Source organism: Primulina tabacum, chromosome 3 (assembly GCF_025594145.1).
Source record: "Primulina tabacum isolate GXHZ01 chromosome 3, ASM2559414v2, whole genome shotgun sequence".
NCBI classification, from domain to species: domain Eukaryota; kingdom Viridiplantae; phylum Streptophyta; class Magnoliopsida; order Lamiales; family Gesneriaceae; genus Primulina; species Primulina tabacum.
In genome coordinates, this window is record NC_134552.1 from 17,878,133 (window position 1) to 17,893,936 (window position 15,804).

The following is a 15,804-nucleotide window of genomic DNA, read 5'->3' on the forward strand; positions in this document are numbered from 1 at the left end:
ATATTTTTGAAAAAAAAAATGTAGAAAGTATTCGAACGTGTTTTTATCCATAAATTAGTAATTAAAAAACACACTTATTGTTTTTCATTAAAACTAACAATATACGAATGGTAAAACAAAAAATTTTAAGATAACTGCCCCACTTTCTCACTATTTCCTCATATTCATTTCTTAATCACCGATCCTATAGTAATTGAAATCAAATCATTTTAATAGAAAAATTATATAACTATTACTGTATTGTATCAGACACTCTTGGTATGTGCTTTCTCGTTGATATATTATTAAGCACAAAGATTGTATAGTTCACTTGTAAAGAATTCATTAATTACCAAATTAAAGAGTTCAACATCCATGTTAGGGCTACACATTTTTTTTCTTAAATAAAAACAAAACTAAACAAAATAAAATAAAAACTTCATGAACACAACGGCCCACCCGTCGGTTATCTGGTTTAGATTTTGACTTGACATGTTAAAATTGAATCAATCTGAAAAGTGAAAACTCTCCGTTCAAACGTAATTTTGGTTGCAATTGGGTTACAAAGCCATGATGTTCAATTATCTAACTTGCTCGCTAAATTTTTTTTTATCTAACTTGGACAAAAAAGCATTAGAATCTACGCAAATCGCAATTTTGTGAAGATCTTGTATCATAATATATATTTATATTATTTTTTTTTAAAAAAATATTCTAAAAAAGAATATTTAACAATTGTTTTTTTTTGGTAGATTCTAATTTTGGAATTTCTAATTCAAAGGTCTTGGCCTCTGTCAAACTCTTTAGCCGGCCTTCGGAAATGGAGGAGCCCTCGGCGGAGAAGAAACGGAGAGAACTGGAGAGAAGACTACTGGAGAAGGTTGGTGACGTCATCGCCGCAATCAATGGCGCCAGCCAAGTCGATCAAGTAGTTGTCGCTCTTTGTTCTCTCGCCGCTTCCCTCTTTCCTCTTGATACCAATTCATTTTCAGGTTTCCCCATTGATTAATACTGCCGCTTTGCTTTTAGTTACATGCATGTTCAGTGTATCTGATTTCAAACTTTTGGAGAATTTGTTTGATTCCATTGCGTATTAACAGCATGTCATGTTATTGTTTAGCTTATGATACTGTTTTTTTTTTTTTTTTTTAAATATGTAGGTTGTCTCGACGAGAAATTCCGACATGAGGTCCGTATAGATGTAAATTTGCCTAAATTTAGTTGTGGGGAATTTTCAGAAAATTTGAAAAGAAACGATTTTGATTTGTTATGGAACTTTTTGAGCAGTTGTTGGCTATGGAGTTTCCCAGTGAAGATGAGAGAATTGTGTGGTGGAATATTTTCTACAAGGGCTCCGCATTTCGAGCATTTGCCAGATTTTTGTTGTATGGTAAGGTTTTTTATCCTTGATAATTTTTTTGATTTGTAAAGGGTTGGTTGGCCCCATAATACTTTTTGTGGCTTTATTATGTTCCTGTACTTTCATTTTATCATGCATTCTGAGCCCTGCTACTGTTTTTTTCTCTTTTTTTATCTTTATGCTCATGGTTGAATGGATAGATGAATGCATTTTCATATGAACTAGCTCAGGCATATGTAGGATCGAGCGTTTGCCGCTTTACCAAAAGCTATATCTAGTGGTAATGGTGCAACTCAAATCTTTTAAACCGCACAGCAGCTCAAACACCACGGTTCGATCGCTCTACCAAGCAAGGACAATTATTGCACTCAACAATCTCCCTCCCAATAATTGCACTCAACAATCTCCCTCCCAATAATTGCACTCCTTGCAATCAATGGGAATCGAACCCGTGTCCTTGGAATCTCCCTCCCAATAATTGCACTCCTTGCAATCAATGGGAATCGAACCCGTGTCATTGGCTCTGATACCAATTGTTGAGGATTGAGCGCTTGACGCTTTACCAAAAGCTATAACTAGTGGTAATGGTGCAACTCAAATCTTTTAAACCTCACAACAGCTCAAGCATCACGTTTCGATCACTCTACCAAGCAAGGACAATTATTGCACCCAACAGTGTATTTAGCAATTGAGAGCATGCATACACAAGATTTTACACAGTTATATGAAATAACTGGAAATTTTTACTGCCTTAGAAACATGTTGCATGTGTAATAAAATTTTATCTTGCACGACTATTACGCAAGGTTTTTCATTTCCAATGCAGAAGAATAGTTATGTTTTCCTTGATCTTATTCATACTTGTACATTTATTCGTAGATAGATGAACTACAATACATTGTTCATGCTTCAGTGCTTGAGTAGTTTCCAATTTTCTGACTGGAAATTTAACCCATCGTTCAAACTGCCTCGTCTGTTGTGAAGTTTGAATTTGCTCAACCTGTATTGTTTCACATCTCGATTTCTGCTATACTTCATTTTGCCCTATGATGTGGCTTTAGTTGATCTCTAAAAGATATTGTTATTTCATAAAGATGTTGCTTCCAATTGGCTGGCATGCTTCCCAACTTCTGCAAGGAAACAGTCATATGATGTGTTTTTCGTTAACGGCTGTGCTGCTAAGATGGTTTATGAGGTGGTTCCTTGTCTACAACAGATTGGAAGTGGTAGTCATGATTCAAATGCTGTGTGCTCAAATGCTGAGAGGTAATAAGTAAATAATTTTTTAATCACATCCTTTTAATCTTTTGATGTTATCATTTGTTCACATTTTATTGTGTTTTGCATGTTGCTTTTCATTATTCTTATCTTAGCTTAAAATCATCAAACAAGTTTCATAAGAACTTTGTTCTATAATTCTATTTTATATGTCTCCAATCCATACTTATGAGTGATGAAGTCATTGATTTTTTGCAGATTTCTCTGGAATTCTGTCAATTGATTGAGTTATACTAACAAAATTAAAAAAATTTGTTGATTGAGGAACTTTTATATTTAGGGTTGCCTTGTTTTGATATTTTTTAATGTCTTCTGTGCAAGGTTGTAAATGGCGGGAGGCGGTGACGGGGCGGTCAGTGATTGTCTACCTCCTCGGCCGCCTAGGTGGTTGAATTTTTTTAAGTAATTTTTTATAGATAATCATATACAATCATGCAATATAATTACAAATAGTCATCATTTTTTATGCAAGATGTGTAATTAAATAATGTTCAACCACAAAGATGCTTCATACAATATAATAACATTAGATAATGTGCAAATAAATATACAAATGCAAACTAACAAGATAATTAATAAAGATTCATCATCATATTAATGCTATTATGCTAACAAAGTAATATAATTACTTTTACCAAAAAACTAAGTTTAAATTTCAAAGTTTCAATCCATTATCCATCATTAGAACAAGTATTAGACTAAACATAACTAATCTTCATACAATATAATGGTTGAGACTTGAGAGTAAAAACCAAATGTAAAAAAAAGAAAGTAGGGTGTTCTAGGGTTTTGAGATTTAAAATTAGTTGATTTTGACTAGATTTATAAAATTTGTTGACTACAACTTAAAAATCTTGACTGCCCGACTCGACCCGCCTTCCCAACGCCGTATAGCTTGGGCCGCCTAAAACACCCGCCCATGCGTAGGCGGTGCGGTCGAGGGCCGGTGCCTAGGCGGCCGCCTCGACTGCCATTTAGAACACTGCTTCTGTGGTATGTATGGTTGATAACTCACTCACTTTAGCAATTTCATTTGGTTGGTTCATAGAGTGAGTGATTAAGCTCTAAATTCCACCACTGACTTGTGTGGATTCTGTGCCGCTGATTTAGTTGAAACTGATTGGTTAGTTTCTAACGCTGAGCATTTCTTATTGGATTTTGCTTGATATGTGTTGCATAGGGCTTTTAATCTTTACTCGTATGCTATGATTTGCAACCTTTGATTTGTGAGACATAAATTGGAATTTTTCTATCTATTTGTCTAGAAGGGGTGAACTGCAATTTGGTCCTAGAGAAAGTTGAACCTTTTGACTATTAAATATAGGACAAACATTCTAATTTTTTAAAAGAGCAATTATGTCGGGGCTTTTGTTTCACCTTGTTTGCATATTAGCTACCAGTTAAGTATGTCTTATAAGTTACATGTGTAGATTACACCACACTACTTGTTTTTTCATTCATAAGTATGTTTAGGTGATAGAATTCTCTCTAAAAAGCATGTACTGATATTCTTGCTAACATATTGTGAAATAGATTGCTTGTTCTTTGCTTGCTGGAGAATAATGGGGTGCTTCAGATGGTTAGAGATTTCTGTGGTGGTTGTCAATTTGAAGATCTTGGCCAAGAACAGCTCAAGCAGGTTATTTCTAGGGTCTCGCAGCTAATTACATCTATTCCTGATAAAGCAAGACAAGGCGCTCCAACTTCACTTTCACCTCGGTATCCTCATCATTACAAACTTAAGACACGGGTTCTTGTTTGTTTATCCACAAAATATGTGTCCTGTGTTCATATGGACTGAAGTTTGCCTTCATGAATAGGGATTTTTTGAGATTATTTTCGATGAAGCGCGTGGAACATGTGTCTGCATTGTGCTTCACCTATAATCGAGCATCATTTTAGACCTTTGATTTTGTCCACAAGGGAAAATCACTTGTTAGAAAGGAGCATGAGAGCACCTGAATGTGTTTGATAAAGGGTTTTTACTTCCCATTGCAAAGCTCATTAAACTTTGAGTGGTGGCACTGGTGGAACATCAATGAGAATACAAATGTTTTTCCTCTTTAATGGATAATTTCTTATCTTTATGATCATATATTAAGTATTAACTTGTCCATGCTCTTCTTGTTCTGTTTTTATCCTTTACTTTATATTCCAGTTTGTTCTTTAAAAGAATCACGACTCAGCTTTTCCATGGAATGATGGAGTGGGATGATAAGTTAGTTCAGGAGTCATCTTTCGCAAATGACTTCCAGAAGAATAGTGGTATTCTTTTTGTTGCAGAAGCAATTGTCCGTATTTGTCGTCGAGGGTATACTGGTATTTTGAAATTCCTAGATCCTGAAGCTAAAATAACATGGAATGCTTATGCTCATTAAATAGCTTGCTTTTACACTTTTCAGGTGAGCTGTTACGCGATGTTATTCCATTGATCCTTGGAAATGTTCGCAGTATCTTAAAATCAAGCTCTGGGGTGGCCATCGATGAAATTTTTGTGTCACAACCAGGTGTCCGTTTCTGGTTGAAACTCATGGAGGCGGTGAATGATTCCCATTCTGTTGAAAGAATAGCTGAAGAACTCTTGCATCAACTAGCTGATCAAAATGTCAACGATGTTGAGGGTTATTGGTTTTTGTGGATACTTTTTGGTCGCCTCTATAAGCGCCAACCTTCAATCAGGTAATAAAGATTTATATGGCATGCACGGTCCTTGTAACAACGAAGTCTCTTTCTATCGTTCTCTCATGATTTGGCACTGTTATACTAACATAAAGGAACCAAGGAAAGATAAATTACTAATCTGCGTGGACATTACTTTTACAAAACCTGAATGAAATTTGGATGATCAATCAATAAGAAACAATGTGCAAGGGCATGCTTAACACAGCTCAACATTCTACAATTTATTCAAATAGAATTCGGAAGTAGTTTTCATTTTCTCAGCGACTCTATGATTTCTGCTTATCCATGAAGGTGTGATTATGTTTCTATGCTTTGCTGCTCGCAGGTTTGCTTTTCGAGAGAAGTTCTTACTCTGGAAAATGTTTCCTACCTGTTGCTTAAGATGGATTCTTCACTTTGCTGTACTTGAATGCAACCCTGAAAATGCTTTATCAGTAAAATCTCTTAATACTCGGGGTCTCTCGGAGACAGTGCAGCGCCTTGTGGCAGCATGGTCAAAAAGTGAGTTTGTGCAATCAGCCCCAATTGAGCGACAAGTTTGTATCCTTGTAATAAGTTAGTACTAACCAAAAGGTTGATGTTGTTGAGTTTACGATTTGTAAAAACCTGACTTCTTCGTAAAATCAGCCACTCTTATCTTCAGCTCAATACCCACTTTGATAGTTCGATTATTGAATTGCGTGTGTTTCAGTGCCATTTTCTTCTAAACAATGTTAAACCGTACTTTTTATTTCCTGTCATGACATCGTTCATGTTATTTTCTTAACATGAGATACAGATGTAACCGCTGCTTTAGGCCTTTGCCTGGAGAAGATGAGTAAAGAAGATCTTGACGCTACGAAGGATGCACTACCATCAATTCTACAAGGGATCAGCCGTAGGTTTTGGGTCTTTTTCTCTCCATTGAAATGCTTGTTAATTGGTGACCTATTGTGATCCACTAAATTCTTGTTGCTGACAGGTAGGCTGGAGAGCCCTGAGTATTTGGTTCGTAAAATGGCAAGCAGTATTGCTTTTGTATTTTCTAAGATCATAGACCCCAAAAATCCTCTGTATCTTGATGATAGTTGCCAGGAAGAGACAATAGATTGGGAGTTTGGGAAAGCAACCCCAATCAAAGGGCCTTCGACAGCAACAATGCCCAAATTGAATGAAAATTCTGATAGAGAAATTCCTCATGCTATGATCCCTGGAAATGAAATTCGAAGGAATGAAGATAATGGGACCAGTAAAGACTTAACAGCTATAAAAAACAATGTGCCATTTAATTTATTTGACCCTGATGAAGTTATTGATCCGGCAACTTTAAATAATGATTCAGCCTTTGATAAAGATGACAGTGACGATGGAAGTGAGGATTCTGGTACCTCAAGTGACTCTTTGAAACCATATGACTTAACAGATGATGACACTGATTTGACAAGAAAGTTCTCGCAGTTGGCTGATGTGATCGGAGCACTAAGAAAATCGGATGATGCAGAGGGAGTAAGTTCAAGGATATTTGCAACATCCTTACGTGTTTTATTTCTTCAGTATATAACCATATGGAAAACTATGGTTTTCTATCAGAAGATAAATAAGGTTGTGCTGTTAGTTGTCACAGGAAATACGAAGTATTTCATCGTGTGTTACTACTGCCTTTTATTTTGTTACTAATGCTCACCCCCTGATATACCAGAAATGGTTTATCATTTGCAAATTCTGATGTACATTATTAAAAGTATCATATATCTAATTATTTATGGGGTTAATCGCGAAGTGTTCCATGAGCACATTTCTTAATGAGGAATTTTTACCAATATGCAGGTTGAGAATGCCCTTGATGTCGCTGAGAAGCTGGTTCGAGCATCACCGGACGAGCTAAAATATATGGCTGGTGATTTGGCTAGAACACTTCTAATGGTCCGTTGCTCTGACTTCACTGTGGAAGGAGAAGAAGCATCAGCTGAAGGAAAAAGACAAAGGGCACTGGTTGCATTGATTGTCATGTGTCCTCTTGAATCTCTTGATAGTCTTAACAAGCTGCTGTATTCACCTAACATAGATATCAGTCAGCGGATAATCATCTTGGATGTCATGACAGATGCTGCTCAGGAGCTTGCAAGTGCAAGAATCCTGAAATCTGAACAACCGAAGTCCCTTATAACACAAACTTCAGATCAACCATGGTATGTACCAAGAAATGGAGGTCCTCCAATAGCAGGGTCCTGGAAGGAAATTCCGTCAGCAGGAACTCCATTGAATTGGTCTTACTCATATGAAAGAGAACTTCCATCCAAAGCAGGTCAGATCAAGAGAGGGAGGACCCGCCGATGGAGCCTTCGATCAGCAGTTCAAGATATCCAGATTGAGCATTCGCAGAACAGGTTTCCACCATATGCAGCTGCATTTATGCTTCCAGCTATGCGGGGGTTTGACAAAAAGAGGCATGGTGTTGATTTATTGGGGAGGGATTTTATTGTCTTGGGGAAACTCATCCACATGCTTGGTGTATGTATGAAGTGTGCAGCAATGCACCCAGAAGCTTCTGTTTTGGCATCCCCTCTTTTGGATATGTTACGGTCCAGGTATTGACATTTAACAAATGCCATGAGGCATGAGTGTTGAGGTTTGACTACCAATTAACTTGTTTTATTTGGGTAGAATTTTTTTTTGCACTGTTATTAAATTTAAAAAGAATTTGGCAATCTCATTTTTTTATCAAATTATTTAAATCAGCCTTTTAGGTGGATGCTCGTGATTCAGATCTTTCGCTTACTTTAAACAGGGAGGTATCCCATCATGCAGAATCGTATGTGAGGAGATCTGTCCTTTTTACCGCTTCGTGTGTATTGTTGGCCCTGCATCCTTCATTTGTTGCATCTGCTCTGGTTGATGGAAATATTGAGATCTCTGGAGGGCTTGAGTGGGTTCGCACACGGGCAGCGCAGGTGGCTGAATCAGACACAGACAAAGAATGCTACACGGTACGCGAATAAGACCATTTACATAGAAGCTGAATTTTCATATCCTCGTTCTTCTCATCTACCTTCTGTGCTCGATTAATAGACCAGTACAATTATGAGATGGTCCTGTTAATCCCTACAATTTTTGTTTCACAAAAATCGCAAGAAAATGTTGTAGTTGATTGTTCTAATGGGTGTTGTTGAAGCTTGTTTTTGTATTTTTGACTGATCTGGGGTCCACTTTCATCTCTTAACCCGTCAGGTTTTTTACTTATTTGCATTCTTTAGACCTTCGGTCTCTTTCACGGTCAACCTAGTTTTCTTGGATTTTATCTGAATGTGGCTGCCTTTATTGGATTTATATTTTTGGTTCCTTTGGCCACAGTGAATATAATCATATTTTTCATTTTAAAATGCAGCTAGCAATGGCGTGCCTGCAACTCCATGCAGAGATGGCACTGCAAGCTTCTCGAGCTCTTGAATCCACAAAAGATGCATCAAAACAGAAGAATATTAGTATATTCCCTACTTCGTCAAGTGGATCGATCAAACTCCCTTTCTAGACTCCGGAGATCGGTGTTTTTGCCATTCCTGTACATTCTTTTCAGATGTAGCCGTTTATTTTTAGAGAAACTTGACAAATATAGCCATGTCATCTTTTTTCCCCCATGCGTGCAGGTGCCTGCACTCTTCTATTTATTAATTACAGATACCGTGGTGCAAATCCCAATATTACACTCGTTCGATTCCTTAGTATCCGAAGAGGAATTCATCATGCATAAATTGTATTAAAAGGTGGATGCAAATTTAATACTTGAAGTGCAATTAAATTGAATCACGTTAATGATCACCATGGATTCCTTTTTGGATTTTAACAAGGATTTTGGAAATATGGCTGCGTATCCTTAGTACAGATCTCAAGTTGCTAACGAGATGTTAAATTTGGATCACGGTGCTCGACTCGATGCATGCCAGATTCAGGGAGAATAGAAGAAGCTTGACGAAATGTAAGATGTATTCTGCATATTTGAGTTTATTTTTCAGCTTTCAATTGGTTTTTTGTGGTTGACATTATGAGAATTGTGTGATTTAAGGATTTATTGATGTGAGAACACATTAGATGCATGTGGCATGATTTCGGTCTTATATTATATAAGAAGATAAACAAGAATAACAGGGACAAACCATATGTGTGGTATAAAATAATTTTATTTTGAATAATTACTACAAAACTTTTCTATATTACATTCACAATCCAACGTTAATTAGTTGCAAACCATAATGAATAAAATATCAATCAAATTATTTGACATTAATTGCAATATTTTTTTCCCCATTTTTTACACTCTCAAGTTAGAGCAAATATATTTATTATGCCCAATTTGCAGTTGAAATATTCAAACTTTTGTTTGAAATGACTCTTCAACAATCTGTTGGTCAGATGTGACAAAGGACGTACAAATTATTCCTCCTCCAAGCTTTTCTTTGATGAAGTGTCTGTCAACTTCTATATGTTTTGTGCAAGCATGTTGTACTGGTTTATTCACGATGCTAATTGTTGACTTGTCACATAATAGCATAATTGGCACTTCCCATTCAACTTCAATTTTTCTAGAACTAGCTTTAGCCATAGTAACTCACATACTCCATTTGCGATAGCCCTAAGTTCAGCCTATCCATTACCACAAACCACAACATTTTGTTTTTTTACCTTTCCATGACACGAGGTTACTCCATTGAAAAGTACAAGACCCTGAAGTAGACCTCCTATCAGAAGTAGAGCCTGCCTAGTTTACATCTGTTTATATCTTTACGCTTCTCTAATTGTTCTTTTGGAACAATAAACCTTTTCATGGAGAGCTTTTTAAATATCTCAAAATCTTGTAGGCAACATCCACGTGATCCTCATGTGGTGAACGCATGATTAACTAACCACGCTGACAACGAAAGTAATATCAAGTCTTGGATGAGAGAGATAAATAAGTTTTTACCTACAAGACGCTACTATCTTTCTTTTTCGGCGAAACTTTCTCTAGACGCTTCATTTAGCTTTTGATTTGGATCCATGGGTACATCATCACTTGGTCTGCATCCACTCATTCATGTTTCCTTGAATAAATCTAGAACATATTTTCTTTGGGATACATAGATTCTCTTTCTCGATCTAGCAACTTTCGTCCCTAGAAAATATCTCGAGGTTCTCAGATCTTTTATCTCAAATTCCAATGCGATGCAGACTTTTAAACGGGTTATTTCCTCTTCATCTTCTCATGTGAGAATTATCTTATCAACATATACAATTAAGATCACCATCTTCTTTTCTTTGGTATGCTATACAAACATTGTCTGGTCGGATTGTCCTTAAATATATCGTTGTTTCTTGACTGATTTCGAGAATTTCTCAAATCATGCCCGTGGTGACTAATTTAATCCATATGAAGACTTCTTCAATTTGCATTTTTTTCTCCAAATTGTTTTTTAGGCTTGGTGGAGCATTCATTGACAATTCTTCCTCCAATTTTCCATTCGAGAAGACATATTTTACATTCATATGATATAGGGGCCAATCAAGATTTGCGGCCGACAATAATATTCTGACATCATTTAGTTTTACGACTGATGCAAATGTCTCTTGGTGGTCAATCACATATATTTGTGTTAATCCCTTAGCAACAAGTCTTGATTTATAACGTTCCAACGATCCATCATAATTATGTTTCACAGTAAATGCCCATTTGCCTACCATTGTTCGTTTTCCATCAAGCATATGCATTAAATCCACACTTTATAAGTAAGAGATAAAACTCGAATAAGGTGCAGAAAAATTTTTGTAGGACATTATTTGAGATTGGGTCCTACTTACTCTCCCCCATTAAGATTAGTGGTGAAAAAAATTTTAGATTCAAAAAATGTGACATCCATAGACACAAAAAATGTTTATGTACAGCGTTCAAAACATTTATACCCTTCTGGATAGGAGAATATCCTAGGAACACACATTTTACAATACAAGGGTCTAGTTTATCACGAGTATGATGATGCTCATGAACAAAAGCCACACAACCAAATACTTTGAAAAGTAAATTAGAATACAAGTGAGACATGTGAAAGGAATTTTTAAAAACAGTCGAGGGTGACTCAAAGTTCAACACTCTTGAGGGCATTCTATTAATTAAATATGTAGTAATGCAAATAGCTTCCCCCATAAGTATTTCGGTCAATGTTGTAAATAGCAGGAGGCGGTGGCGGCGCGATGAGTGACCGCCTCGTGCCTAGGCGGTTGAATTTCTTTAAGTAATATTTTTTATAGATAATCATATATATATATATATATATATATATATATATATATATAGTCACAAATAGTCATCTTTTTTTTTTTATGTAAGATGTGTAATTAAATCACGTTTAAACATGAAGAAGCTTCATACGAACTAATATCATTTAGATAATGTGCAAATAAATATATAAATGCAAATTAACAAGATAATTAATAAAGATTCATTATCATATTAATGCTATTATGCTAACAAATTATATGATTACTATATTATACTACATTCCATATTCCCAAACAATATGAGTAGACTTCGGCATAAATTCCAACTCCGGTTAATCAGTCTTCAACAATAAATCAATAATAGTAGGAAAAAATAAATTTTATTTTTGAAATCACAAAATATGAAATATTATTAAAAAAAAGTATGTTAAATAATAAACATACAATGCCTAACCTAAAGCTTCTTACTGCTGACGGCGGCAGACTATTTGTGTGGTGGGCTTAGTAGTTGATAGTGAAAGGAGTGAGAACCAAAGTTAAAATAAAAAATTGGGGTTTGATTTAAATAACCAGGGTTTTGATTTTTAAAATTAGTTGACTTTGATTAGGTTTTTGAAATTTATTGACTACAACTTAAAAATGTTGACTGTCTCACGTGACTCGCCTGCTCGCCGTGCCGTCTGGCCCACCTGCTCGCTGCATCCACCTGTGAGAACCTGAATTTCCAGCAGTAGCTAGCATATTTCAGAAGCTAACAATTCCAGTTGAGAATCTGAATTTCCAGCAGTAGCTAGCATATTTCAGAAGCTAACAATTTCAGTAGCAACTAATATTCCAGAAGCTGGTATTTCTCCAGCAGACAGAATTTCAGCAGATAGAATCCAGCAGTCGAAGAGTTCAGTAGCGCGAGTTCCCAGCAGACAACTACTGATTCTGCTTTTGACTTGTAACTGAAACATTTAACATGTAATAAAGGTTGTAATGACACATAATGGCAGATTATGGCCATTTATTTGGGAGGCTAACAGTCAGAATTTGCCTATAAATAACACCCTCAAATCTATGAATTGATGCTACACAAATCTTGAGTATCACTTGAAAATTCGAGTTAAGAGAGTGCCTTTGTTCAAGCAGAAAAATCCAGTAGCGAGAACAACAGATTTCAGACTTCAACCGAAACTCCTAGCAAATTACAGTAAGTGGGCTTATGTATAAATATCTTGAAAACCGTTTGATGACTTCTGTTTTGAAGCAAAGTATATGTATTTTTGCATTCTGATATCTGATTTTTGAAGCACTGAAACCTAGTGAACTAATGGTAGGAATATATATTCTGAACACTACTGAATTCTGATTACTGGCCTCACCCCTTAGAGGAGAGAACATATAGGTGACTGATATCAGTTTAGCCATGAATTTCACAAGCGTGCTCAGTTCTTACTTGTTAAATTTCTGATTTCTGTTCTGAATACTGATTCCTTAATACTGATTCATGTTCTGAAAATAAGAGTTTCTGCATATTATTTGTATTACTGTTTCTGTTGAAAATGACTTTGAAAATTGGGAGTTATTCCCGTCCCCGCTTACTGAGTGATAACCATATCACTCACCCACCAAACTCATCTCAGATAAGAACGAGGAAAATTTGTTAGAAGAAGAAGAACAACATCAGTTTTGGGGCTGGTGAATAAGACTGTTGTTGTTAAATTCTAAGTTATGTTTCCACTATATCTGTAAGACGTTGTGATGTCTGGTTTTACATTTCCGCTGTAAAACATTAGTATTTGAGTTTGTATCAGACAATGAATTATTTAGTATTATGAATAAAAAGACTGGTTTCTGAATTTTGTACTTCTGAGGCTTGTTGCTTTAGAATGTAAATTTGAGAGCAACGTCGGTGTCAACTAACCCCGTTCCTGGGACGTGACATTGAAGTGGTATCAGAGCAAGCCATGTTTCATAATCTGGGGAGGATGGACTAGAAATAATGAGTTCTGATAGACTTCTGAAAATAAGTTCTGATAAACTACTGAAAATAAACTACTGTAACATACTACTGAAAATAAACTACTGTAACATACTACTGAAAATAAACTACTGTAATAGACTACTGAAATGAGTAGGAAAAAAAATTTCAATAGACCAAAATCAGTAGACCGGAACCAGCAGATGACCGAAAAACAATAGCATCAAAACCAGTAGTCTGGAACCAGAACCAGCAGATAGAAATCAGTAGATCGGAATGCAGCAGACTGATTTTAACAGTGCTGGAAAGCAGCAGACTTGATTGCAGTAGCATCAAAATTGCAGTAGGAAGTGAATTCCAGCAAGCGCATGCAGTAGGCCTTGCAAAATTGTATGGAAGTTGAGGTGTTTTTCGCACGAACTTCAAACGGCCATAACTTTTTGATCCAGGAGAAATTTTGACTATTAAAAGATAACGTTGGAAAGCTCTCGACGAGGAGAACCTAACCTAGAACCAATATTTTGTTCTAGCACCACCGACGAACCCCAAAATCCTTCGTTTAGATAGTGATATCATCATTTCCGTAAAATTTTCCATTTTTTTGAAACTTTGAGAAATTTTCATTTCCAAACGGCTCAGTATTTTTGCACCAAATTTGGTACACTTCATGTTCTTGATGTGAAGGATTTTTAGTAAATTTTTCACGGGATTCTGAGACCGAAAATTTTTGAGCTATTTTCTTTTATTGAATGTTATAAGTTGTACTAATTCTTTTCATTCCAGTAATTATCTATAACTCGACTTGTACTCTTGAGATCATTTCTGAACCTTCACTCTCATGTTTTGGATTAGGATATGACTGACCAGAGTATCTACATTAAGAGCTTAGAGAAGAAGATAGAGAAACTCAAGGGACATAATTATTGCTTAGAGCTGGACAAAGATGAATTACAACATAGAACAGAATGCTTAAAAGATGATGTTCAACGTTATGCTCATTATCTGCATAAGGCAGAAGAGAGGAATAAGAGAGCTCAAGAAGAGTTCGAAACCTCTCAAGAGACTGTTGCAGAGTTAATCGAGTTACGTGATACCTTGGTTGAGAAGATCCAAGTGCTTAAGGATCAAAATCACCAACTCGTGCACCAGCATAATCAGTATTGTGAGCATACTGATGTTCAGATTCAAGAGTTACAGAACACTGTTGAAGTTCTCATCGACCAGAATGCAGTTCTGCATGGTCATATTGAACATCTGGAAACAGTAATAGCCAACCATGAAGATGAACCCGAGGAGGATCCCGAAGAAGAAGTCGAAGAGGATCCTATGAATTTGGGATTAGGAGAAGTGATAGATTAGACCTTCACTAGTAGTTCTTCGTAATAGCACTTGTTCTATTTACATTTCTGTTAGCATTTTCGATGTTTAGTTGTAATTGCGCTTTCGTGGAAATCAATAAAATTTATTTATATCCATTGGTTTCATATTTAATTTTGAGCAATTACTCTATCATTTTGATCCCTTTGTTTAGTCTCTATTCTGCCAACAACCTTAGAAATTTCATATTTGTAGGAAATGGACGGAAGACCCGTGAGAAACAATCGCAACCCTCATTATGGAAATCGCAACAATAACCGCACGATGAGGCTGCACAACAACCACCACCAGCAGTTGGGCTCAGTCAGGCGGATCTGATGGCTATAGCCACGATTGTGGCAACCACGATACAAGGATTTGTCAACCCTAATGCTAATCAGCCACCGCCACCACCTCCAGCTCAGAATGGGACTAAGCAGCATTATGAGTCCCTCCGAAGAGCAAGAGTCCCGAACTTCGATGGAAGCTCCGATCCTGAGGTCGGACAGAATTGGATGAAGGAGGTGGAGAATCATCTTCGACTACTTGAGGTTCCTTAAGGGATCAAGGTAGATGTGATTACACATTTTCTTGTGGATAAAGCAGCCAAATGGTGGGAAGGAGTCTCGCTAGCTATGTTAGGGACGGGACCTATCACGTGGCAAAGGTTCCAAGAGGCATTTCTGAAGCAGTACTTCCCGACATCAGTTCGAGTGCAGAAGCTGTCAGAATTTGAAAGCTTGGTTCAAGAACCAAACATGACAGTGGTGGAGTATTCATCTAAGTTCCACTCATTGGGAACTTACTCCTCAACAATAATGAGAGACGAAGCCTTAAAGATACAACGCTTCAAGAAAGGATTGAACAGCCGTATTCAATCTGCCCTTGCTGTTATCGAGCCCAACAGCTTTGATGAATGGATGGGAGCCGCCATCAAGGCTGAAAACGACATCAAGAG

General features: G+C 36.6%; 1 protein-coding gene across 1 annotated transcript; it reads left to right on the forward strand.

The window, feature by feature from the left end:
* Nucleotides 1-756: 756 nt before the first annotated feature.
* On the forward strand, nucleotides 757-9,356 carry LOC142540910 (uncharacterized). Its single transcript, XM_075647372.1, has 13 exons — nucleotides 757-971; nucleotides 1,140-1,168; nucleotides 1,267-1,369; nucleotides 2,434-2,605; nucleotides 4,151-4,336; nucleotides 4,776-4,936; nucleotides 5,020-5,296; nucleotides 5,625-5,839; nucleotides 6,078-6,176; nucleotides 6,261-6,784; nucleotides 7,106-7,866; nucleotides 8,067-8,265; nucleotides 8,664-9,356. Exons 1-13 carry the CDS (start codon nucleotides 800-802, stop codon nucleotides 8,805-8,807), a joined length of 3,042 nt encoding a protein of 1,013 aa, XP_075503487.1. The 5' UTR covers nucleotides 757-799; the 3' UTR covers nucleotides 8,808-9,356.
* Nucleotides 9,357-15,804: the final 6,448 nt, after the last annotated feature.

Bases quoted from the DNA above. Each gene is read 5' to 3' on its own strand.
- LOC142540910 (XM_075647372.1), top strand. From the start codon at position 800: ATGGAGGAGCCCTCGGCGGAGAAGAAACGGAGAGAACTGGAGAGAAGA. The intron at 1,370-2,433 runs GTAAGGTTTTTT...TATTTCATAAAG, and splicing joins TGCCAGATTTTTGTTGTATG to ATGTTGCTTCCAATTGGCTG. The intron at 5,840-6,077 runs GTATCCTTGTAA...CATGAGATACAG, and splicing joins CCCAATTGAGCGACAAGTTT to ATGTAACCGCTGCTTTAGGC.